The following is a 26,706-nucleotide window of genomic DNA, read 5'->3' on the forward strand; positions in this document are numbered from 1 at the left end:
ATTGGGATCTGTGCTGACAGCTCAGAGCTTGGAGCCTACTTCGGATTCTGTGTCTCCTCCCTCTCTCTAACCCTCCCCTGCTCACACTCTGTGTCTGTCTCTCAATAATAAATAAATATAAAAAAATTTTTAAAAAAAAGTTTACAACTCTGTTTTAGACATAAATATTTTCTTTAAATTTGAGGCTGCTATAATATCATATATATGTTTCATATGGTATTAGAATGGGGGAGGGGAAGGGGAAAAAAAAAGTTAGAGAGGGAGGAAGCCAAACCGTAAGAGACTCTTAAAAACTGAGAATAAACTGAGGGTTGATAGGGGGTGGGAGGGAGGGGAAAGTGGGTGATGGGCATTGAGGAGGGCAGCTGTTGGGATGAGCACTGGGTGTTGTACGGAAACCAATCTGACAATAAATTTCATATAAAAAAACAATAAAAAAGCATTTTAACCCATTCTATTTAGAAAAGTGAAGCTGAAAAACATGCCTAAAATTTCTAACTACTGTCTATGAAAAAGCTTTTAATCTTTCATCACTGTCTACTCCTCCTCCCTGCACCTGCCATATTCCTACAGAATATTTTCTATCTTTCTGACCTGACTCACAAATTAGTCTTTATGCTCTCCTAATATATCTGGCTCTGCAATCTATTAAAGTGCCAAAAATACCTATTAAGAATCATTCCAAGGAGGAAGAAACGTATTACCACCAAAGACTCCTGCTGAAATGAAAGTACGTTGGGTAGCACATTAAGATCTAAGAAAGGCTTTATTTATTTACTATCTTAGAAAGTCCAGAATAGAGCTCTGAGGAACCAGAATATAAACAATATCAGTTGTGACTGGGAAAAAAGATAAAGAAAAGTTTCAGAGGAGAAATTATTCCCTGGAGCAGCAGAGAAAAGGCTTGTTAGGCAATTGGTAGTGGGAAGAAGCAGTGAGAGAATACTGAAAACATACCTGACCGGTATCACTTTGCTACACCAGTTCTACCCCTTGATATCAACACCTAAGTATTTTTTTTGAGCTTCTAAAACATAACTTGTGAGGTTTTCAAGACCGAGATCAAATAGGGGAGGCTATCTCACTGTGCAGGTGAAACCACCAGTAAATCACAAAGTCAGTTAATTCTATTTAGAAATCAAACCAAGCCCACCCAAGTCATAAACAAGCAGATTTTTTTCCATTTTCAGTTTTAAAACACAGAGACATTTATACCAAACCTACTGGACCCAGACTAACATCAAACAGTCAAGTTAATGGCAAACTACTTCCTATTTTGTTCTTACTGTAATTTTTTTAGATTATCAATAATAAAACAAAAAGAAACCATTGTTGATGACAGAACAAATGAACATATCTAATAATGGTGATTCCACAATGGTGACCATGACTTTCATCCTTGTCCTACTGGACACAGCCCTTCCTAATACTTCAGTCATTCAATTCCAGGCCACTAGGAAACAAAACCTCCAAGAATTACTGAAAGCACCACAGTAGACGTATGGCATGACAGGAAAAGAATCTGAAGGTCCTCTGTAAGCCAGAACCCAGAACCAAGGTGACCTATAAAAAGTCTCTATTCACATTCACAGACTTATATATTCTGATGAGATTACAGTAGAGGGGCTCCTGGGCAGCTCAGCCAGTAAAGCATCTGACTCTTGATTTCAGCTCAGGTAGGATCTCACAGTTGGTGAGTTTGAGCCCCATGCTGGGCTCTCTGCTGACAGTGCAGAGCCTGTTTGGGATTCTCTCTCTCTCTCTCTCTCTCTCTCTCTCTCTCTCTCCCTCCCTCCCTCCCTCTCTGCAACTTACCCATCAGCTCTCTCTCAAAATAAATAAACTTTCACACACAAAAAAAGTTTAACAAAGAAGATTACGAGTAGAAAAAAAGTACTTTTTTGGTTATAGCCTAATAATATTTGCATTAATTCATCCATCCATCTATAGGTCCATCTACCTAACAAATATTTATCAAAATTTGTAATACCAGAACTGATCTGGTATTAAGTTTCAAGTGATCTGGTATTAAGAAACAATTAAGGGGCGCCTGGGTGGCGCAGTCGGTTAAGCATCCGACTTCAGCCAGGTCACGATCTCGCGGTCCGTGAGTTCGAGCCCCGCGTCGGGCTCTGGGCTGATGGCTCAGAGCCTGGAGCCTGTTTCCAATTCTGTGTCTCCCTCTCTCTCTGCCCCTTCCCTGTTCATGCTCTGTCTCTCTCTGTCCCAAAAATAAATAAACGTTGAAAAAAAAAAATTTAAAAAAAAAAAAAAAAAAAAAAAAGAAACAATTAAATTTCCTGACCTTATATGTCTTTCTAGTGGGACAGCCTGACAAACAAGAAAACAAATACTTAATATAACCTTGGGTGGTGATAAGTGCTATGAAGCCTATTAAGCTGAGGAAGGAGACAGAGAATTAAGGGACAAAAAATTAGGGGACAGAGTGGTATTCAGATAGGACAGTAAGGAAAGAGCTCTGTAAGAGGTAACATTTGAGTGAAGACAGATTAACTGAAATAGTAAGTCATACTAACGTCTGGGAGAAGAGCATTTCAGATAAAGTAAGCTGCAAGTACAATGACCAAACAACACCAAAATATCTGGTTTGGCAACAGGGAGTAGGTGAAAGAGTACAGTGAAATGAGGTTAAAGAATCAGGAAATGTGAATTACTCTTTTATGTTAAAAAAAAATGTAAGTAAACTTAGGAAATAGAAATATCAAGGGGTTAAAAAAAATTCTCAAAGATCACTCATATTGGCTAAATAAAAGTACTATAATTTCTGAGGGTAATTGTCTTCCCTCAGAAGAGCTCTTCCTCTTTGAAGAAACTCACAAATTGGTTCCTCAGGCTACTAAATGTAGATAAAAAGTTTCTGGAAGAGTGGCTTTCGATGTGAGTCCTGACAGCAGGGCCCAGACCCTTCTTAGCCACAAGTTTAAAGTGGGACCCCTGAGAACCTAGAGAAGTCAGTTCAGGTCTCTGTACTTTATTTTGCACTTCAAAGAACGGATAGATGGGTGTCTGACAAAGTACATGTGTTCTGCCACATGTGACAAGATTATATAGCAAAAATGAGGTTCATGGTGAAATGTTTGGAATTACTGTAGTAAAGATAGATGGATTCCTTTAAAAAAAAAAAAAAGATCACTCATACTTACATTTGCAAACAGAGGCTCGGTCCATTATCCATATCAGGGAAGAACAGTACTCACAGTATGTAGGGATGCTATACTGGGTGGCCTTAAAGATGTGACCATTGTGCTCTTCTACCTGAATAAAAAAAACAAAAACAAAAACATAGCATTTATGTTAAAGCCAACATAACAAATGCTGTCTTAACATAGTCAGCCAATGGGAAATCCTTCAATCCCTTGTTAAGTCTTCAATGGGCATTTACTCCAGGAGTAAATACGATCTTCTGAGAAACTAAATAAAGGCAATATATGTGGTCCCTACTTTCAAAAAGCTAACAATCTAGTAGAGAAACAAGATCAACTTGTATGAAAACAGAAAGGAATGCTACAAACATACAAGAGCTGTTTTGCATGACTCTGAATCAGCATTTTAAATTATAAAAATCAGTGGTGCTAGACAAACAAAAATTAAAGGACTTCATGACCACTAAACCAGCCCTGCAAGAAATTTTACCGGGAACTCCCTGAGGGGAGAAAAGACAAGAGGGGGGAAAAAAAAAGACCAAAAGCAACGAAGACTAGAAAGGACCAGAGATCACCACCAGAAACTCCAACTCTACAAGAAACATATTGGCAACAAATTTGTATCTCTCAGTACTCTCTCTAAACGTCAGTGGACTAAATGCTCCAATCAAAAGACACAGTGTAACAGATGGATAAGAAAATAAGACCCATCTATATGCTGTTTACAAGAGACCCAGTTTAGACCTAAAGACACCTTCAAATTGAAAGTAAGTGGATGGAGAACCATCTATCATACTAATGGTCAACAAAAGAAAGCTGAAGTAGCCATACTTACATCAGACAATCTAGACTTTAAAATAAAGACTTTAACAAGAGATGAAGAAGGGCATTATATCATAATTAAGGAGTCTATCCACCAAGAAGACCTAACAGTTGTAAACATTTATGTTCCAAATGTGGAAGCACCTAAATAAAATCAATTAATCACCAACATAAAGAAACTCATTGATAATAATACTATAATAGTAGAGGACTTCAACACCTCACTTACAACAATGGACAGATCATCTAAACAGGAAATAATGGCTTTGAATGACACACTGGAGCAGATGGATTTAACAGATATACTCTAAACATTTCACCCTAAAGCAGCAGAATATACATTCTTCTCCAGTGCACATAGAAGGTTCTCCAGAATAGATCACATACTGGGACACAAATCAGCCCTCAATAAGTACAAAAAGATCGAGACCATACCATTCATATTCTCATACCACAATGCTGTGAAACTCAAAATCAATCACAAAAAAAAATTTGGAAAGATAACAAATACTTGGAGACTAAAGAACATCCACTAAAGAATGAATGGGCTAACCAAGAAGTTAAAGAAGAAATTAAAAAGTACATGGAAGCCAAGAAAATGATAATACCCAGCCCAAAACCTCTGGGACGCAGCAAAGACAGTCATAAGAGGGAATACAGATAGCAATCCAGGCCTTCCTAAAGAAGGAAGAAAGGTCTCAGATACACAACCTAAACTTACACCTTAAAGAGGTGGAAAAAGGACAGCAAATAAAAACCCAAACAAGCATTAGACAGGAAATAATAAAGATTAGAGCAGAAATCAATGCTATAGAAACCAAAAAAAAAAAAAAAAAAAAAAAAGTAGAACAGATCAAAGAAACCAGAAGCTGGTTCTTTGAAAGAATTAACAAAATTGATAAACTACTAGCCAGTTTGAGCAAAAAGAAAAAGGGAAGGACCCAAATAAAATCAAGAATGAAAGAGGAGAGATCAATAAAAACAATAATAAGAGAATATTATGAGCAATTATATGCCAATAAAATGGGCAATCTGGAAGAAATGAACAAATCCCTAGAAACATATAAACTATCAAAACTGAAACAAGAAGTAACAGAAAATTTGAACAGACCCATAACCAGTAAAGAAATCAAATTAGTAATCAAAAATCTCCTAAAAAACAAGAGTCCAGGGCCAGATGGCTTTTCAGGGGAACTCAATCAAACATTTAAGAAAGAGTTAACACCTATTCTCTTGAAGATGTACCAAAAAATAGAAATGGAAGGAAAGCTTCCAAACTCTTTCTATGAAGCCAGCATTACCTTGATGCAAAACCAGACAATGACCCCACTAAAAAGGAGAACTATAGACCAATTTCCCTGATGAACATGGATGCAAAAATCCTCAACATTAGCCAACCAATAATACATTAAAAAAATTCTTCACCACAACCAAGTGGGATTTATACCTGGGATCCAGGGCTGGTTCAATATCCGCAAAACAATCAACGTGATTCATCACATCGATAAAAGAAAGGACAAGAGAGGCACCTGGGTGGTTCAGTCGGATAAGCGTCCAACTTCAGCTCAGGTCTGATCTCATCATTCATGAGTTGGAGGCCTGCATAGGGCTCTGTGTTGACAGCTCAGAGCCCGGAGCCCGCATCAGATTCTATGTCTTCCTCTCTCTCTCTGACGCTCTCCCACTCACACACACACACACACACACTCTCTCTCTCTCTCTCTCAAAAATAAACATAGAAAGAAAGAAAGAAAGAAAGAAAGAACGAACGAACAGACGGACAAGAACCACATGATCCTCTCAATAGATGCAGAGAAAGCATTTGACAAAATATAGCATCCTTCCTTGATAAAAATCCTCAATAAAGTAGGGACAGAAGGATCATACCTGAAGATCATAAAAGCCATATATGAAAGACTCAACACTAACATCATCCTCAATTGGGAAAAACTGAGAGCTTTCCCCCTAACGTCAGGAACAAGACAGGGATGTCCACTCTCACCACTGTTATTCAACATAGTATTGGAAGTCCTAGCCTCAGCAATCAGACAACACAAAGAAATAAAAGGCATCCAAATTGGCCAGGAGGAAGTCAAACTTTCACTCTTCACAGATGACATGATACTCTATGTGGAAAACCCAAAAGATTCCACCAAAAAACTGCGAGAACTGATCCATGAGTTCAGCAAAGTTGCAGGATATAAAATCAATGCACAGAAATCAGTTGCCTTCCTATACACCAATCGATCCCGTTTACAATTGGACCAAAAACCATAAAATACCTAAGAATAAATCTATCTAAAGAGGTGAAAAATCTATACACTGAAAACTACAGAAAGCTTATGAAAAAAATTGAAGAAGACATAAAAAAATGGAAAAAGATTCCATGCTCTTGGATAGGAAGAAAAAATAGTGTTAAAATGTCAATACCACCCAAAGCAATCTACATATTCAATGCAATAGCTATCAAAATAACACCAGCATTGGGGCGCCTGGGTGGCGCAGTCGGTTAAGCGTCCGACTTCAGCCAGGTCACGATCTCGCGGTCCGTGAGTTTGAGCCCCGCGTCGGGCTCTGGGCTGATGGCTCAGAGCCTGGAGCCTGTTTCCGATTCTGTGTCTCCCTCTCTCTCTGCCCCTCGCCTGTTCATGCTCTGTCTCTCTCTGTCCGAAAAATAAATAAACGTTGAAAAAAAAAAAAAAAAAAATTTAAAAAAAAAAAAAAAAAAAAAAAAAAAACAAAATAACACCAGCATTCTTCACAGAGCTGGAACAAACAAGCCTAACATTTGTATGGAACCACAAAAGACCCCAAATAGCCAAAGCAATCTTGAAAAAGAAAACGAAAGCAGGAGGCACCGCACCCGGACTTCAAGCTCTATTACAAAGCTGTAATCATCAAGACAGTATGGGACTGGCACAAAAACAGACACTCAGATCAATGGAACAGAATAGAAAACCCAGAAATGGACTCACAAATGTATGGCCAACTAATCTTTGACAAAGCAGGAAAGAATATCCAATGGAACCAAGACAGTCTCCCAGCAAGTGGTGCTGGGAAAACTGGACAGCAACATGCAGAAGAATGAACCTGGACCACTTTCTTACACCATACACAAAAATAAATTCAAATTGGATGAAAGACCTCAATATAAGACAGGAAGCCATCAAAATCCTCGAGGAGAAAGCAGGCAAAAACCTCTTTGACCTTGGCCGCAGCAACTTCTTACTCAACACATCTCCAGAGGCAAGGGAAACAAAAGCAAAAATGAACTACTGAGACCTCATCAAAATAAAGGAGCTTCTGCACAGCGAAGAAAACAATCAGCAAAACTAAAGGCAACCAATGGAATGGTTGCAGATATTTGCAAATGGCATAGCACATAAAGGATTTAGTATCCAAAATCTACAGAGAATTTATCAAACTCAGCACCTCAAAAATAAATAATCAAGTGAAGAAATGGGCAAAAGACAGGAATAGACACTTCTCCAAAGAAGACATTCAGATGGCCCACCGACACATGAAAAAATGCTCAACATCACTCATCAGGGAAATACAGATCAAAACCACAATGAGATACCACCTGTCAGAATGGCTAACATTAACAACTCAGGCAACAAAACACGTTGGTGAGGATGCGGAGAAAGAGGATCTCTTTTGCATTGCTGGTGGGAATGCAAACTGGTGCAGCCACTCTGGAAAACAGTATGGTGGTTCCTCAAAAAATTAAAAATAGAACTACCCTATGACCCAGCAATTGCACTACTAGGTACTTACCCAAGGGATACAGGTATGCTGTTTCGAAGAGGCACATGCACTGCAATGTTTATAGCAGCACTATCAACAATAGCCAAAGTATGGAAAGAGCCCAAATGTTCATTGATAGATGAATGGAAAGAGAAGATGTGGTGGCTCAGTCTTTTGAACGTCTGACTTCAGCTCAGGTTATGATATCACGGTTCATGGGTTCGAGCCCCACATCGGATTCTGTGCTGACAACTCAGAGCCTGGAGCCTGCTTCAGATTTTGTCTCCATCTCCCTCTGCCCCTCCACTGCTCACTCTGTCTCTCTCAAAAATAAATAAACATTAAAAAAAATTTTTTTTAAGATGTGGGGTGTGTGTGTAGATACACACACACATATATATGTATATGTATATGTATATGTATATGTATATGTATATGTATATGTATACACACATATACATATATATAATGGAGTATTACTTGGCAATCAAAAAGAATGAAATCTTGCCATTTGCAACTACGTGGATGGAACTAGAGGGTATTATGCTAAGTGAAATTAGTCAGTCAGAGAAAGACAAACATTGTATGACTTCACTCACATGAGGACTTTAAGACACAGAATAGATGAACACAGGGATGGGAAGGAAAAATAATATAAAAACAGGTAGGGGGACAAAACATAAGAGACTCTTAAATATAGAGAACAAACAGAGGGTTGGTGGAGGGATTGTGGGAGGGGGGATGGGCTAAATTGGTAAGGGCATTAAGGAATCTATTCCTGAAATCATTGTTGCACTATATGCTAACTAACTAGGATGTAAATTAAAAAATAAAATAAAAGCAAATAATAAAATAAGTAAATATTAAACAAAAAGAAGGAATGTTCTATAATCATTCAAAATCTAATTGCTAAAATTCAGGGAAGCACAACTGAACTGTAGTTTAATTCAGAAAGCTTGTATATTAGTAACTATATTTATTCCATCTCAAGAAATAATATGTTAACCAAAGATGGTTAATCTGCATGAAGTCTATAACAGGGGCACCTGGGTGACTCAGTCGGTTAAGCATCAGACTTCAGCTCAGGTCATGATCTCACGTTTCACAAGTTTGAGCCCCATGTTGGGCTCTGTGCTGACAGCTCAGAGTCTGGAGTCTGCTTTGGATTCTGTGTGTCTCTCTCTCTCTGGCCCCCCGCCCCCCCCACCCCACACTCTGTCTCTCTCTCAAAAACAAATTTGAAAACTAAAAATAAATAAATAAAAATTTTAAAAAACAAACAAACAAAAAGTTTGGGAAGATGGTGGAGTAGGAAGGCTCTGAGCTCATCCTGTCCCACATTTACATCTACGTTATCACCCACATTCAGGTCAATAAACAGAGAGTGAACTGAAGACAGGCAGAACAAACTCCACAACAAGATACACAGAAGAAACTGCATCTGAAAGGGTAGGAAAGTCAGAAAAGTGGAGGGAGGCTACCTGCAGTAGAGAAAGAGCTACCCGTGCAGAGAGGGCAAAGAAATGGGCCCTCACACCAAGACAGCTCACATGGTGAAGAATAATCCCCATAACGTTTGGTTTTAAAACCCAGGAGGAGTTGAATTCAGTGAGTTTGGAAAACCAGTGGGACTTGCAGCCTGGAGTGTTTTTTTTTTTTTTTTTTTTAATGCTTATTTATTATTTTGAGAGAGAGAAAGATAGAGAGAGACAGACAGACAGAATGTGAGTGGGGGAGGAGCAGAGAGACAGGGAGACACAGAATCCAAAGCAGGCTTCAGGCTCTGAGCTGTCAGCACAGAGCCTGATGTGGGGCTCGAACCCACGAATCATGAGACCATGACCTGAGGCGAAGTCAGGCACTCAAACAACTGAACCACCCAGGCACCCCATCAGCCTGGATCTTTAAAAGTCACCTGACTCAAATGATGGTGGGAATCCAAAGTGACTGCAGCTACTCTGGAAAACAGTATGGAGGTTCCTCAAAAAATTAAAAATAGGGGCGCCTGGGTGGCTCAGTTGGTTAAGCGTCCGGCTTTGGCTCAGGTCATGATCTCACAGTTTATGTGTTCGACCCCCACGTCACGCTCTGTGCTGACAGCTCAGAGCCTGGAGCTTGCTTCGGATTCTGTGTCTCCCCCTGCCCCTCCCGTGCTCATGGGCTGTCTGCCTCTCAATAATAAATAAACATTGAACAAAAATGTTTTAATTAAAATTAGAACTGGGGCACCTGGGTGGCTCAGTCAGTTGAGCGTCCAACTTCGGCTAAGGTCATGATCTCGCAGTTTATGAGTTTGAGCCCTGCGTCTGGCTCTGTGCTGACAGCTCGGAGCCTGCAGCCTGCTTCGAATTCTGTGTCTCCCTCTCTCTCTGCCCCACTCTCTCCCACTCATACTCTGCCTCTCTCTGTTTCTCAAAAATAAATAAATGTTAAAAAAAAATAGAACTAACCTATGACCCAGCAATTGCACTACTAGGCATTTATCCAAGGGATACAGATGTGCTGTTTCGAAGGGACACATGCACCCCCATGTTTATAGCAGCACTATCAACAATAGCCAACGTATGGAAAGAGCCCAAATGTCCATGGATAGATGAATGGACAAAGAAGATGTTGTGTGTGTGTGTGTACACACACACACACAATGGAGTCGGCAATCAAAAAGAATGAAATCTTGCCATTTGCAACTATGTGGATGGAACTAGAGGGTATTATGCTAAGTGAAATTAGAGAAAGACAAATATCATATGACTTTACTCATATGAGGACTTTAAGGTACAAAACAGATGAACACAAGGGAAGGGAAGGAAAACTTATATAAAAACAGGGAGAGGGACAAAACAGAAGAGACTCTTAAATATGGAGAACAGAGGGTTAGTGGAGGGGTTGTGGGAGGGGGAATTGGTTAAATGGGGAAGGGGCATTAAGGAATCTACTCCTGAAATCATTGTTGTACTATATGCTAATTAACTTGGATGTAAATTAAAAAAAAAAAAGTCAGCTGACTCAGCAAGGGGTGAGCTGGGAGGGCAACTGATAGCTGGGATACTATCCCTTAAAGAGATAGTAACCTGCACAGAGAGGACATAAAAATAGCAGTTTACACAATACTGGGGGGCAAATGGGAGCTAGATAAATTACAGCTGATTTTGGAGTGAGCTGGGGGACTTCTATGAAAACAAGGGAGCTGGCAGTCACCATTTTTCTCCCCTGGCCCCCAGCACAAACACAGAGCCACCTACAGGATGAGGAGCTGTACACCCAGACACTTGCAGCCTTGGCCCAGGGCTCAGGGCACATTTTGTTAAAGCTGCATGCTCCCCACCCACCCACCAGGTGTGCTGCTGCTACCATACACTGCACCCAACAACAGCATTCAGCCATGCACCCCCAGCCACCATCCAGAATCAGGCCCAACCACACCCAGCCACAGTGCACTGCCACACCAGGCCTCATGTCCCCAGCCATTGCAGCATTTCATGGTTCCATCATAAAACTAGTGGCCCAATGCCAATTTTGCTAACAATGCGTCCTGCATCAATGGACAAATCATCTACACAAAATCAAGAAGGAAACAATGGCTTGGAATGATACACTGGAACAGATGGATTTCACAGATATAGTCAGAATATTTCATCCTAAATCAGCTGAAAAACACACTCTTTTCAAGCACACATGGAAAATTCTCTGGAATAGATCACATATTAGCCCACAAAATCAGCCTGAACAAATCCAAAATATCAAAGTCATACCATGCATCTTTTCTGACCACAACGCTATGAAACTAGAAGTCAACCACAAGAAAAACTCTGGAAAGACCAAATATGTGGAGGTTAAATAACATGCTACTAAACAACAAATCAGTCACCCAGAAAATAAAAGAAGAAATTAATAGAACAGATGAATGAAACCAGGAGCTGGTTCTCCAAAAAAAAAATCAAGAAAAGTGATAAGTCTCTAGTCAGACTTATTAAGAAAAAAAGAGAGAGAGAGAGAAAGGACTCAAATAAAATCACAAATGAGACAGGAGGAAAAAACAACTGACACCACAGATATACACAGAGAATATTATGAAAAATTATATGCCAACAAATTGGACAACCTAGAAAAAAAATGGATAAATTCCTAGAAACATATCACCTAACAAAAATGAAATAGGAAGAAATAGAAAATTTGAACAGACTGATTACTAGCAAAGAAATTGAATCAGTAATGAAAAAATTCCCAACAAACAAAGTCTAGGACCAGATGGCTTCACGGGTGAACTCTACCAAACATTTAAATAAGAGTTCATACCTATTCTTCCCAAACTATTCCAAAAAATAGAAAAGGAAAGAAAACCTCCCAATTCATTCTATGAGGCCAGCATTCTCTAATAAACATAAATGCAAAAATCCTCAACAAAGTACGAGCAAACCAAATCCAACAATACATGAAAAAAAATCATCCATCACAATCAAGTGGGATTTGTTCCTGGGTTGAAAGGATGGTTCAATATTCACAAATCCATCAACGTGATACATCCCATCAATGAAAGAAAGGAAAAAAACCACATGATCATGTCTATAGATGCAGAAAAAGCATTTGACAAGTACAACATCCACTCATGAGATAAACCCTCAACAAAGTAGATTTACTTTGAGTAGATTGTTGAAGGTACATACCTCAACATAATAAATAAAGGCCACATATGAAAAACCCATAGCTAGCATCATATTTAGTTTTTTCCCCTAAGATCAGGAACAAGACAAGGATGTCCATTCTAACCACTTTTATTCAACATAGTACTACAAGTCCTAGCCATAGCATTCAGACAACAAAAAGATATAAATGGTATCTAAATTGGTAAGGAAGAAGGAAAACATTCACTGTTCACAGACACATGATATTATATATGGAAAAACCCTACAGACTCCACCAAAAAACTGCTAGAACTGACAAATAAATTCAATGAAGTTGCGGGACACAAAATCAATGTACAGAAATCTGTTGCATTTCTATACACCAGTAATGAAGCAGCAAAAAGAGAAATTAAGAAAGCAATCCCATTTACAATTGCACCAAAAATAGTAAGACACCTAACTAACAACATGAAAGACCCCATACTCCAAAAACTATAAAACACCAATGAAAGAAATGGAATAGAAGATGACACAAAGAAATGGATTACAAGCACAAATATTGTTAAAATGTGTCTACTACCCAAAGCAATCTACACATTTAATGCAATCCTTATCAAAATACCAACAGCATTTTTCAGAGGTAGAATATACAATCCTAAATTTGTATGGAACCACAAAAGACCCCAAATAGCCAAAGTAATCTTGAAAAAGAAAAGCAAATCTGGAGGCATCACTCTTTCAGACTTCAAGTTATATTACCAAGCTGTAATAATCAAAACAGTATGGTACCGGCACAAAAAGAGACACACAGATCAATGGAACAGAACAGAAAATCCAGAAATAGACCCACAAATATATGGTAAATTAATTTCTGACAAAGTAGGAAAGAATATCCAATGATAAAAGGGAAGTCTCTTCAACAAATAATGTTGGGAAAACTGGACAGCTATATGCAAAAGAATGAAACTGGACCACTTTCTTACACCACACATCACTAAAAACAAATTCAAAATGGATCAAAGTCTAAATGTGAAATCTAAAATCATAAAAGTCCTAGAAGAGAACAAGGGCAGTAAGGTCTCTGACATCAGCCATAGCAACACTTTTCTAGATGTCTCCTGAAGGGAAACAAAAGCAAAAATAAACTACTGGGATTACATTGAAATACAAAGCATCTGCACAGTAAACAATCAACAAAACTAAAAGGTAACTTAAGGAGTGAGAAGAGATATTTGCAAATAACATATCTGACAAAAGATTAGTATCCAAAATATATAAAGAACTTACAAAGCTAAACACCCAAAAAACAAATAATTGAGTTAAAAAATTAGAAGAAATAAACACATTTTTCCAGAGGACAAACAGATGGCTAACAGACAGACACATGGAAAGATGACCATCACTCATCATCAGTGAAGTACAAATCAAAACTACAGTGAGGTATCACCTCACACCTGTCAAAATGGCTAAAATTAACACCACCACAGGAAACAACAGGAGTTGGTGAAGGATGTAAAGAAAGGGAATCCTTTTTTACACTGTTGGTGGGAATGAAAAACTGGTGCAGCCACTCTAGAAAACAGTATGGAGCTTCCTCAGAAAGTTAAAAATATAACTGCCCAGGGTGCCTGGGTGGCTTAGTCAGTTGGGAAGCTGGCTCTTGATTTCGGCTTAGGTCATGATCTCACAGAGTGTGAGATCTGCGCTTGCAGCATGGGGCCTGCTTTGGATCCATCCTCTGTCTCCCTCTCTCTGCCCCTCCCTCTCCCCTCTCCCCTCTTCCCTTTCTCGCTCTCTCTTTCTCTCAAAAATAAATAAATGTTTAAAAATTAAAAAAAAAATAGAGCTGCTCTATGATCCAGCAATTACACTACTAGGTATTTACCCAAAGAATACAAAAATACTAATCGAAAGGGATACGTGCACCCCAATGTCTATAGCAGCATTATCAACCAATAGCCAAATTAGGGAAAGAGCCCAAATATCCATCAATTTATGAATGGATAAACAAGCTGTGGTATGTATATATTCAATGGAGTATTATTTAGCCACAAAAATGAATGAAATATTGCCACTTGCAATGATATGGATGGAGCTAGAGAGTACTATGCCAAGTAAAATAAGTCAGTCAGAGAAAGACAACTACCATATGATTTCATTCATATGTGGAATTTAAAAACAAATGAACACAGAGAAAAAAATAGGGAGGCAAACCAAGAAATAGACTCTTAACTATAGAGAACAAACTGATGGTTACTGGATGGGGAAAGGGTGGTAACTGGATTAAACTGGGGATGGGGTTAAGTATACTTGTGATGAGCACTGGCTATTGTATGTAAGTGTTGAATCGCTACATTGTACACCTGAAACTAATGTAACACTGTGTGTTAACGAACTGGAATTAAAATAAAAACGTAGTCAAAGTAAGAGAAAAGCCTTCAAGACTTTAGAGTCTTGTATATCATGTGTATATGGGGGTATACATGTACATATATTTGATAACATAAAAAGTAATTTAAAAAATTTGATATGTGTATAAACAGATCAATGAATAAAAAGAGAAAGTTCAAAATTAAACCCAAATACATTTGGAATGAAGTATATTATAAAAGTGATATTTCAAATCATTGCAAAAGAAATGCATCATTGAATACAGTTCAGAGAATTGACATGCTTTTAAAAATAAATCAGACTTTGATCCCTACCTTATTCAAGACTAAAATAAATCCCAGATGATTAAAAATTTTTATAGGAAACAAATGAAACAATAAATGTATGAGCAAAAGGCAAGGGAAAAGTGAAAAATTATTTGTAATAATTATATAATTATTTGTCTAAGAAAGATAAAAACCTCAAACATAAAATAACTGGCGAGAGGTGCCTGCGTGGCTCGGTCAGTTAAGCTTCTGACTTTGGCTCAGGTCATGAGCTCATGATTCATGAGTTTGAGCTCCACATGGGGCTCTGTGCTGACAGCTCAGAGCCTGGAGCCTGCTTCAGATTCTGTGTCGCCTTCTCTATCTGCCCCTCCCCTGCTCATGCTCTGTCTGTCTCTCTCTCTGTCCAAAATAAATAAAAACATTTAAAACATTTTTTAAAAACTGGTGAATTTGTATTTCCATAATAAACAAATCAACTATAAATAAAGCAAAAAGATAATTCCAGTCAGAATATCCTAAAAAAGGAAGGGGAATAATATATACATTTAATTTTTTATGTCTATTAATTGATTGACTGACTGATTTTGAGAGAGACTTCAAGAGGAGGACAGGCAGACAGCAAGGGAGACAGAGAATCCCAGGCAGGCTCTACTCAGCATGGGGCTCAATCCAACAACTGAGAGATCATGACCTGAGTGCTATCAAGAGTCAGAGGATTAACTGAGCCACCCAGGTGCCCCTAAGGAAAAAGGACCGGGAAAGAAATTTCCTTTATAATGAATATCATTTTAAATTATGTTATGAATTTCTCAAATATAAAAACTAGTTAAAAATTTTAGAGATTATGCTGGCAAACAGAACTAGACCAAGAGTATCATTGATGATGACTGGCAACACTGCCTGTTACTAAAATATATGGCAGGGAAGGCTGTACAAACTTTCAGTTATAAAATAATTTATTATTTATTTAAACTTAAAGTTACAAAATAATTAAATCAGGAGGATGTAATGTACAGTATGATGGCTACAGTTAATAAGAGATACATTATACAAATTAAGAACATGAGCAATGGCAAAATATGCTGAAATGACTTTGAGAATGTCTTTTGAATTAGAAGTAGTTATATTTGTAAAACCCTTAAGAGTCCTCAGTTGTTTGTTTTTGTTTTTGCTTTTGTTTTTTTAGAAATGAGGGGAAGTTAAACAGCTCCTATGTCTGAGAAGAGGTATTTGTACCTTTCATGAGTAAACATTTTCACTTTTCTGCCATTTTAGGAAACCACCACCAATAGCAAGTCACAGAATTCAAGACACATTTGCCATTGTAAATTTTTGTAAAGACATAAATTATAACCCCTTAGGCAACTGATAAACATTCCTTACATATATCCACAGAAATACTGTAAAATATACTTCAAACTACTAAAAATTATTTCTTGCTAACATAAGAAACAGATTATAACTTACTAAATCAGTTTCTTTTTTCCTTCTTTTCTTTCTTTCTGTTTTTGGCACCTGATGGGAGAGAAATACAGAAACTGTAATATCAACAAAGACAAACATACTTTCTTGCTTCTGTGCAAATGCTGAGATTTTTGCTCACAGGTAATAGAGCAAGCAGCTCTTTGTTCTTCAAGACAAAGTATGCAGTGCTAGTAAGCAAATGTGAGAAAACTTTTAAATTTAGTAAAACACAGTGCTCATAAAAACAACAGAATAAAAGGACACTTTAGGGATTCTTGTCTTATTAAACATTAGTTCTGTCCAGAAGCCACTCCATATAAATTTAAATGATAATTTTATTTTAATCATTAACTGAATGATTATTAACTTTTAAGATTGTACTTTCCATATTTTGTCTCTAAAAAACTCTCCATCTCAGAGTTAAATATAAAAAGGTATCACAAGGGATATGGAAAGCTCTTTTATATATGACATTTCCTGATAATTACAGTATAGAGCAATCTAAACCTAACCTTTAAAATTATAAACAAAGGCAGTATAAGCCTACTAAAAATCTTCTTCTGCATAATATAAAGTTAACCTTGACCTAGAACAGAGGAACTTTTAAGGTTATTACTTATACCTGACTACTTCAAAAATGAGTTAAAATGGCTTATAAATCTACACACATATAAACTAGAATAACTGAAAACAAGACCCCATCAATAAAAAGGATTAATAATATTCCTGATATCTAATAATTAGAGACCTATTTATTTCAGCTGGGGTACTAAAATGAAACACTGATAACTTTGTCTAAGCTTGCTATCTTTTCTGCAATAGGGATTTCATAATAGTTATTTAATAGGACTGAAACAAGAATTAAATATCAAACTCCTAGTACAATTCCTGGAATTCAATAAATAAATGTTACTATTAACTGTTATATAGATTTCTAGCAACACACATCCTCTCAAAACCTAATTTAAGAAGAAATATAATCTGTGGTTCCTTACATAAAGGCCATCAAATGATACAATGAATCACATCTTTAACCATGACTTTTCAAAAGGAAATTCATGTAGTGAACTCTATCAAAGTAGAAGGTATAATTTTGAGGACCCATATTATATTGTAACTAAGCAAAGAATATATTAATTGCAGAAGATTTAGATAAAATGGCTTGATAAACTTACAAGACAGAATTAGGTTTGCTGAATCTAAAGCAGTGCTAAGTTGACATGTTTCCTGTAATGTTCTTCTCAAACGCTGTTTCAAACAGTTAAAAATTCTTAACTGAGTTCTTTTTAGAAATCAAAACATATTATATTTACCTTTGTGGGTATACAATCCAAAGTCTTGAATTCATTCATATATTCATCTAAAAACACTTTAAAAGTGTTAACCCAAACTCTGACTGGAGATTCCCTCCAATCACGCTGCTCAAGTCTCATGGTCTTTTCCAGAATCTGTTCAAATAGTGCGTAGAGGTCTTTATACCGTATGCTTTTCCCATCATCTACCTAATAAGCAATAAGAGAAGAAATGTTAAGGTTTTATAAAGAAATTCTATAAATATAGAAGTTGATTGAACTTGTATTAGGTAGTGCTTAGAATAAAGATTAGGATCCTTTCTAATGGGCATGCCCATGAACTCATGTGGTATTTGTAAACTCTTCTACTTGGAATGTCTGCCAAATAAAACCTATTAAATTTGAGTCAAATGCCTAACAATTTAAACAATATAACAATCTGAAAAAGTCCTGGAAACTTTCCAATAAACTATATTTAGTTATAAAGATTATTTGCATCCCTTTCAATTACCCATTGCTTCAAAGATGAACCTTGTTTGGATAGTTCCACTCTAAAATTGAAAGAATGAATACTTGAATCCTTGTCTAATGATACATTAGGTAACTTTTATTTTATTTTTCCAAAGAGTGATATGCCCTAACACTGTATTACATGCACAGAAATCTACATGGAATTAACTTTTTTATTTAAATAAGGTCTGGAATCCTTATGAGAAGAAAGGGGCTTTAAATGACCAAAAAGTGTTAAATACATTTAGAATTTGTTTCTCCTTCACTTCCTCAAAATAAGTTGAACATTTTTGATCTAGGGTTAGAAAACCACTATTAAGCTCTGCTTTATAATTTTGGTTCTTCATATGTAATTTAAGTGCACTGGAGCAACAACCCTGAGTCCCTAATCTAGGAAATACAGGTATGAAGCAGAGAAAGACATGAGCATAATAAGCAGTGTAGCAGGATTAGAAAAATACGACCAATGTTGTCTCCACCCAAACCTAGTCATTTGCCATAGCCTGATTACTACTCTTACTATGGTCTTGAAATTCCTATTCTCTCAGACTGCATGGTTGAGGTTTCTAAAAAATCAAAAAGTCTTATATTGAGAAAGAAAAAGTAGAGGGTACACAAGAAAGTTCTGGTTTCTCTTTTCATAATAAATTACAGATTGAACAAAGAAAAATGATTAAATACAATTATTTATACAATGTGAGAATTCATAGATTGTAGAGATCAAAGAATGATTATATACTTTAGCATGAAAATAAATTTTCTAAAACATAACCAATATCACATAAAATTATAATGTAAATCTGAAAGTGAAATAAACTGATATATATAAATCAGCAAACATAAATGCTCTAATTCCACTGGGGAAAAATATATAATTCCACACATGTGAAAATTAAAAGCTAAAGCTAGAGCTAAAAGGATTATGAGAAGTCAAAATAGTAGAGAGCCACAGAATCACATCTAGAATATTTGAATTCATCATCTTAAGGAGATTCAATATCTTAACAGGGGAAAAAAAACCTACTTAAGGAAATTGAAGGAAGGTATTAATCTAAGACCCATAGGTATGCTTTTCCCTATCTATTCCTAAAACAAAAACAAAGAATTTGAGAAATCTCTCATTGAACACAGCTTCTGTATGGTCTTCTACAGCATTGCGAAATTTTCATATGTTGAACTACTGAGTATCTCCTAACACAGTCCAACTTACCGCCAAGGCAGATGAATAAAAGCTGAAGATATTCTGCCGAAATTCTTTTAGGGCTTTTTTAAATACAACATCCACTAATGTGTCTTTCTTGCTGTCTTCATTATCTAGGTCATTCATCTAGAGGCCACAGAAAGAGTTTTTGCATATAATCAACTAATTAAAAACAGGTGAACACAATAGTGATATTGATTGGTTCTTCAACAATGATGGTCCTGATGGTTCTGAAAGTGCAAGCTCCTGCTATTATGGGTCCCAGGTAAAATCATGACTAGAAAGCAAATGTTTTATTACTACTAGATGATTTCTAAGATCCTTCTAACACTGCATTATTCTATTGTTCTGTCACCTGAGAAAAAACTCCAAGTGTGCAATGACATGTCTCACCTTTACAATGGAATATAATGGGACAGTTATAGTAAAATGGAAGTCAATATTAAAGCATAAAACCTTAAATCCTGTCCACCCAGTCTTAGTAATGTATATCCTATTATTTGTACCTTTTGATAAAGAAAAGACCATCTAACTTACTGAAGCATATATAACTTTGATCTATAAGGGCCACATTCTGATATATACACGTATTCCATAGTCAAAACCAATCAGGGGCTTAACTCAGCGTGCAGAGTGTACCTTTTTCAGAAGAAATTCATCCATACTTTTTAAATCACTGACACTTGCTATGATCTGGACAGAGTCATTTTGCCAGTGCACAGATTCCAAAGCCACATTGCTGATCTTCACACTTCGCTTCCGCTTTGCCTTTGGAGAAGGTTCTTTGTTCTCTTTGAACTCCTTCCGGCAACTACCAGGCAAGTCTGGGCTCAAAGGAGGTGTCGAATGATACTGAACTAATTCTACAATTCAAGATAAGTATCCAAAAAAAAATTTTTAGTGAAAATATTGAAATCTCCATATTCTTCTAAGTTTAACTTCCTTTAGTAAGTCACTGAAGGAAACATATGTAAGTATCTGAAAAGCCAAGTAACATTAATGTCTGAGGTTAGGCAATTAAGCAATAAATCCAGACTGCATATTTGTACAGAAAATGTATTTTAAAATTATCACTTGGGGCGCCTGGGTGGCGCAGTCGGTTAAGCGTCCGACTTCAGCCAGGTCACGATCTTGTGGTCCGTGAGTTCGAGCCCCGCATCAGGCTCTGGGCTGATGGCTCAGAGCCTGGAGCCTGTTTCCGATTCTGTGTCTCCCTCTCTCTCTGCCCCTCCCCCGTTCGTGCTCTGTCTCTCTCTGTCCCAAAAATAAATAAACGTTGGAAAAAAAAATTAAAAAAAAAAAAAAGTTTAAAATTATCACTTTTCGAAAGGAAATGCCACCATGTCTCCCAAGGGGCTAAGGTCTGATACCAAAAACCTGGATAGAGGGGTCTGGTAGAACCGAAGCCTGGAATCAGATACCACAGTCCCAAAGAAAAAAAAAGAAGATGTAATCACCCTGGCACATTTCATGCTGTTAACCCAGTCATAGTTTTACTATATTAGTTTGAATGAACATTCAGCTATATATGAGTCCAGCAAACCAGTGAAATTCGTTAATTATTATTATTTCATTACTAGGGTCTAAAGCCATAAATGTTCCAGTTATATTATCTGGTGTTAGCCTGGCAACCTGTCTAGGGAGCCAGGTAAGTCAACTGGCTCATTTCTCCCTGGTCTCTTTAGTATTTACGACTGTCTTACATATCTCCCAAATAAATTTCTCAGGAATCCTAGGATTCCTAGAATTCTCTGAGAAATCTCCTGGAATGCATTAGATTTGTATATAATATTGGAAGGCCCAACAAATCTTCTTAATAACTATTTACAACAGCGAAATTAGATTCCATGTAAGTCCATCACAATCCAGAACTATACTGGGTTTGCCAAAGCCCTACCTGGGGCTTGATAAGAATGTTGGCCCCTTCTCACTTCACATTTCAGTTTGTTTCTCTGACACATATTCACCTATCCAATAGTATGTCCTCATTCCTTCTAAAAGCTAATTCTGATAATGAAGGAAAAAAGTAGCCTCCTACATGCTAAATGCCACTTCAAGCAGAAAGGCAAACCCAATCTAAGATATGGCACCACAATAAAAATTATAAAGATATAGGATATATGTATGTGCAAATTAGTATCAATTGACTTTAATTCCATTATATAACCTAAAGATATAAGTATCTAATTATTTCATTTAGCAAAGTCAGTATCTTTCTTAAATAAAATAATGATTACTATAGAAATTATAATACTATTTCAGTATTAAAAACGAGGGCTACCTTAATAAATTGCTACCCAAAGAGGAGTAAAAAGCTACAATTTTAATTTTTATATACATATCCTTAAGGAGCAACACACAGTGAAGCCTGCTAATAATATATGCATCAACTAAAGAGCCTTATGCTTCCTTCCTGAGAATTAGCCATTGAGAATAGAGCTGTGAAAAATGAAAAATTTAGAATGATTACTATAAACCAGATAAGATAAAGGAAAGAGATCCTCTTAGTAATGTAATGGTAAGAATTTCCCAAATTTCCAAACTGAACTTGCAGTATTCATTTAATTTATTATTGGTTTTATCCATATCAGTTTGCTAACTGATAGGAGCAAAGCCACAACATGCAAAAATAGGGCTCTAACTACAGCTCTACCATTTTTTCCCCTGATGCACAACTGCCTCTGCTTGGGCTCATCCATTCCTATGTGAAACCTGATGATCTTTTCTCCTTGTCCCTTTATCTTACCCTAGATATGAGAAGTTTTGTCTACTTATTTTAACTGGGTCTGCTCTATCTTTCCTTTAGAGATAATAACTTTCTTCCTAGATCCACTTTCTATTTTATTCAATCCTGATATTTCACTTACCCACTGGTATTTCATCCACTCATTACCACACACTCATCTCTGGTATATAGCCCATCATTGCTGAAGATAGCTGGCATTTTTACATAATGATTAAAAACTCTCACATGTGCTTGAGCAAAGGCTTGGGGGGAAATGGCATAATCATCTAATGCTGGAATTACTGTAATCCTTGGAAAGTTAGTAATTCTAGCATTTAGAAAGGCCAGTTTTCGTCAGGCTCTGGGCTGATGGCTCAGAGCCTGGAGCCTGTTTCCGATTCTGTGTCTCCCTCTCTCTCTGCCCCTCCCCCGTTCATGCTCTGTCTCTCTCTGTCCCAAAAATAAATAAACGTTGAAAAAAAAAAAAAATTTAAAAAAAAAAAAAAAAGGGGCGCCTGGGTGGCGCAGTCGGTTAAGCGTCCGACTTCAGCCAGGTCACGATCTCCCGGTCCGTGAGTTCGAGCCCCGCGTCAGGCTCTGGGCTGATGGCTCAGAGCCTGGAGCCTGTTTCCGATTCTGTGTCTCCCTCTCTCTCTGCCCCTCCCCCGTTCATGCTCTGTCTCTCTCTGTCCCAAAAATAAATAAACGTTGAAAAAAAAAAAAAAATTTAGAAAGGCCAGTTTTCTCAACAGATGAACTCACTGTTGGGTACTTCCAAGTGTGTTGTGACTGATGTCCAAAATGTTAAAATAACAGCTACATTTATAAGGTCCGAGACATTGACAGTATAGTACATACTTAATATATAGCACAGGGGTTTAGCCCCTGGAGCTAGGCTACCTAAATTCAAATCTCAGCTCTGCCAACTACAATATGTGTATCAGCAAATAACTTCTCTGTGCCTCAGCTTTCTCATCTATAAACTGGGAATAATAATTATACCAACCTCAAAAAATTGTGAGGATCAACTGAGTTAATACATACAACATCCTTAGTACAGTGCCTTGCATATGGTAAGCACTCAAATATTAGCTGCTATTATCTTAATTTTTACTAAAACACAAATTTGTTAAGTGAATGAATATCAGCTAAATTTTTACACTGTAGAAAACTGAGGCTAACCGAAGATTCACCATCATTCTTGAAGTTGTTACTTCACCGTTTTGTACACTTCCTTGGAACTTCTATTATAGGTACAATGTAATTTTATAAAGTTAAGGAAGGATTTAACAATCCTGGTCCTATCTCATAAAATATCTGACCAACAGGAACAGTAAAGTCTCAGAAAGAGTAGAAAATTAGAAAGACAATCTCCACCCTCTATCTTTTTTTTACCATCTGGAAACTGATGAGCTGGAATCATATCTGAGCCAGCAAAGAATGCTGACACCTCTGGTTGGGTGGCAGGTTTCACTCGGGTAGTCTTCTTCTCCCCTTGTCTCCCTTTGGCCCAGAATCTCATCTTAGCTCTCTGAGGTCTATTTTTAGAAATAAAGGTAAAAATGGAAAGAAATTAGTATGTTGCAGTGATAATATCTGTACATCACTTTAACCCATATAAACCTTTCATGTGTATGACTTCATATAACCTTCACACTTAAGTTTAATCATATTTAACCTTCAATTTCACATTTAAACTTCTTCTGGAAGGGAGATAGTTTCCTCATCTTGAATACAGGAAATAATAAGACCCAGAGATGTTAAATAATTCCTGAAAATGAAATGGCTACAAAGCAGTAAAACTAGAATTCTAAAGTTTTCTGATTCCTAAACTGGTATCTTTTCACTCTTGTCCACCTTCCAGCTTGGATTTAGCACATAAACAACAACAAAGAAAATACCTTTTAAAAACTCACTGGTATCCCATCACTCTAAAATGTATCAGTTTACCTTTTTTGTTTTTTGGTTTTTTTTTTTTTTTTTTGTTAATTCCCTTCAAGTCTTTATCCATAAGAATGCCCATTTATTTTTACACCACTGTAATCATGATGAAGACATAATTTTTTTTTTTTTTTTTTTTTTTTTTGAGACAGAGAAAGACAGAGCATGGGCAGGGGAGGGGCAAGAGAGAGAGGAAGACAGAATCCAAAGCATGGTCCATCCAGGCTCTGAGCTGTCAGCACAGACGCGGGGCTTGAATCATGTGATCATGACCTGAGCTGAAGTCAGACGCTTAACTGACTAAGTCACCCAGGTGCCCCGATGAAGATACAATTTTAAACCTTTCCACTTACCATTATATAAAAAATATTTTAATGTGATTTATATGTAGAAGTTATCAATACTATTATTTAACAAATGCTACCACTTATTTGAGTTGTTATTTTTCTCTAGGCACAAGTGCTTACACTGGCTTACCTTATTTAATTATAAAAACAAGTTTACTTTCAACGACAAAAACCATTTTATAAGTGAAAAACTGGAGGCTTAAACATTAGGTGACTTTCCCAAGACTACATAGCCAGTGAGTAATGAAGTTGAAAATCATAACTATATTGATTGTTATACTACCTTATTCTTATTGCTTATATACTTTCTCCTATCATATAAATTAAAAAAAAAAAAAAAACGTAGGATAATAACAGTGCACATTTGCTGACCATACATCATGTATCCTAACCCCATACCCCAAGAGCTTATTTGCGCATTCATTTTTTGTTTTTTCTTTTTTTACCTTTTATGTTCATTCAATCAAAATAAATATAAGCATCTACCAGGAGTCAAGCATGATATGCCTTTTTGATATACCTAATTTTCACAACTACTATGATAAATAGCTATTATTATCCTTACTTTTTACCCATGAGCAAACTGAGGCTCAGAGGACTGATGAAGCTGAAAGTTAAAAACAGGTCTATCTGGTTTTGAAACCCACATTCTTTTTTCTTTTGTTCCTTTCTTTAAAGCCTATTACTAAACTTACACATCCATATACTGTAAAGAGAAGTTGTTCTACAAGGCTTATTACAAAGGACAGCATCCTTCTGCCATCTCATTCCTTTTCTGATCCCTGGAGGCAACCCTTTTGAATTGATTTAACAAAAAGTTAAAAAAATATTTACCATACTTATATTGCTGCCATCCTTGTGACCACAAGTAATGATTAAGCATATTCCAACACTCCTGTTCTACACTCTCCACAGACAGGTATGCCCACAACAGAATCAAATAGCAATTTGAGTTAGCTCAATATATAGTATTTTCTTGTAGTAACAGCCACTTTTTATTACACAAATAATATTCACAACTAAGACATGTAATTCCCTGTATAACCTATTTTTTTCTCTAGAGTTAACGTTTTGCTTTACATTTGCTCACTTATCCACATACAATTCACTTCGAAATGCTTTCCTAGTTGTGTACATCTCTTTTCAACATGTTCAAACACAGTAAGTACTCCATTTCTTTAAGAAATCTCTCCCAGAGCCTTCTAATCTGCTCTAATCTGGCATGGTTTCCCTCAGTACTTGTACAAACATCATTTGAAAAGCTACTTTCATCCATCATCATTATGTAAATTCCTTTCGTCCCTATTGTTTTACAATGACATGTCTTTTAGTACGGGTCTGTTTTCATCCATTATGTTGGGCAATCATTGGGTGCTATCAATCTAGAAACCCATGTCCTTCAGTTCTATGAAACTTATTTAAATTACTTTATTAATGATTGGTCCTCTTTATTTTCTTTGTTCAGTCTTTCTGAACTTCCTATTAATGTGGGTCACTGGATCTTCTGAACTGCTCTATGTTCTTATCTTTTCTTTTTTTAATTTAAAGTCCAGTTAACATACAATGCAATATTCATTTCAGGTGTACAATACAGTGATTCAACACTTCCATATAACACCCAGTGTTTATCACAACAAGTGCACTCCTTAATCCCATCACCTATTTCGCCCATTCCTCACCCACCTTCCCTTTGGTAACCACTGGTTTGTTCTCTATAATTAAGAGTCTGTTTCTTAGTCTGTCTCCCTTTTTTTTTCTCCCTGTTGCTCATTTGTTTTGTTTCTTAAATTTCACATATGAATGAAATCATTCAGTATTTGTCTTTCTCTGACTTAATTTACTTAGCACAGTACTCTCTAGCTCCATCCATATTGCTGCAAATGGCATGATTTCATTCTTTTTGATGGCTGAGTAGTATTCCATTGTGTATATATACCACATCTTCTTTATCTAATCATCAATGGACACTTAAGCTATTTATCATAATTTGGCTATTGTAGATAATGTTGCTTTAAACATCAGGGTGCATGTATCCTTTTGAATCAGCATTTTTGTATCCTTTAGGTAAATACCTAGTACTGCAATTGCTGGATCATAGGGTAGTTCTATTTTTAAGTTTTAGATGAACCTCATACTGTTTTCCAGAGTGCTGCACCAGTTTGCATTCCCACCAACAGTGTAAAAGGGTTCCCCCTTCTCTACATCCTCACC

At 36.7% G+C, this 26,706-nt stretch overlaps 1 protein-coding gene across 14 annotated transcripts in view; it reads right to left on the bottom strand.

The window, feature by feature from the left end:
• MYO9A (myosin IXA) overlaps positions 1-26,706 on the bottom strand; it is a 291,871-nt gene that overhangs the window by 64,879 nt on the left and 200,286 nt on the right. For all 14 annotated transcript variants that reach the window (XM_086711106.1, XM_086711104.1, XM_086711107.1 and 11 more), the window contains 6 exons: positions 23,603-23,745; positions 20,122-20,345; positions 19,492-19,608; positions 17,793-17,981; positions 16,483-16,530; positions 3,165-3,276 (listed from right to left, as the gene is read on the bottom strand). In XM_086711106.1, the coding sequence (XP_086567232.1) occupies positions 3,165-3,276; positions 16,483-16,530; positions 17,793-17,981; positions 19,492-19,608; positions 20,122-20,345; positions 23,603-23,745 (833 nt within the window). The remainder of the gene's footprint in view (positions 1-3,164; positions 3,277-16,482; positions 16,531-17,792; positions 17,982-19,491; positions 19,609-20,121; positions 20,346-23,602; positions 23,746-26,706) is intronic.

The sequence above is a fragment of the Puma concolor genome, chromosome B3 (assembly GCF_028749965.1).
Source record: "Puma concolor isolate L17-30 chromosome B3, mPumCon1.1.hap2, whole genome shotgun sequence".
In the NCBI taxonomy this organism is placed as follows: Eukaryota; Metazoa; Chordata; class Mammalia; order Carnivora; family Felidae; genus Puma; species Puma concolor.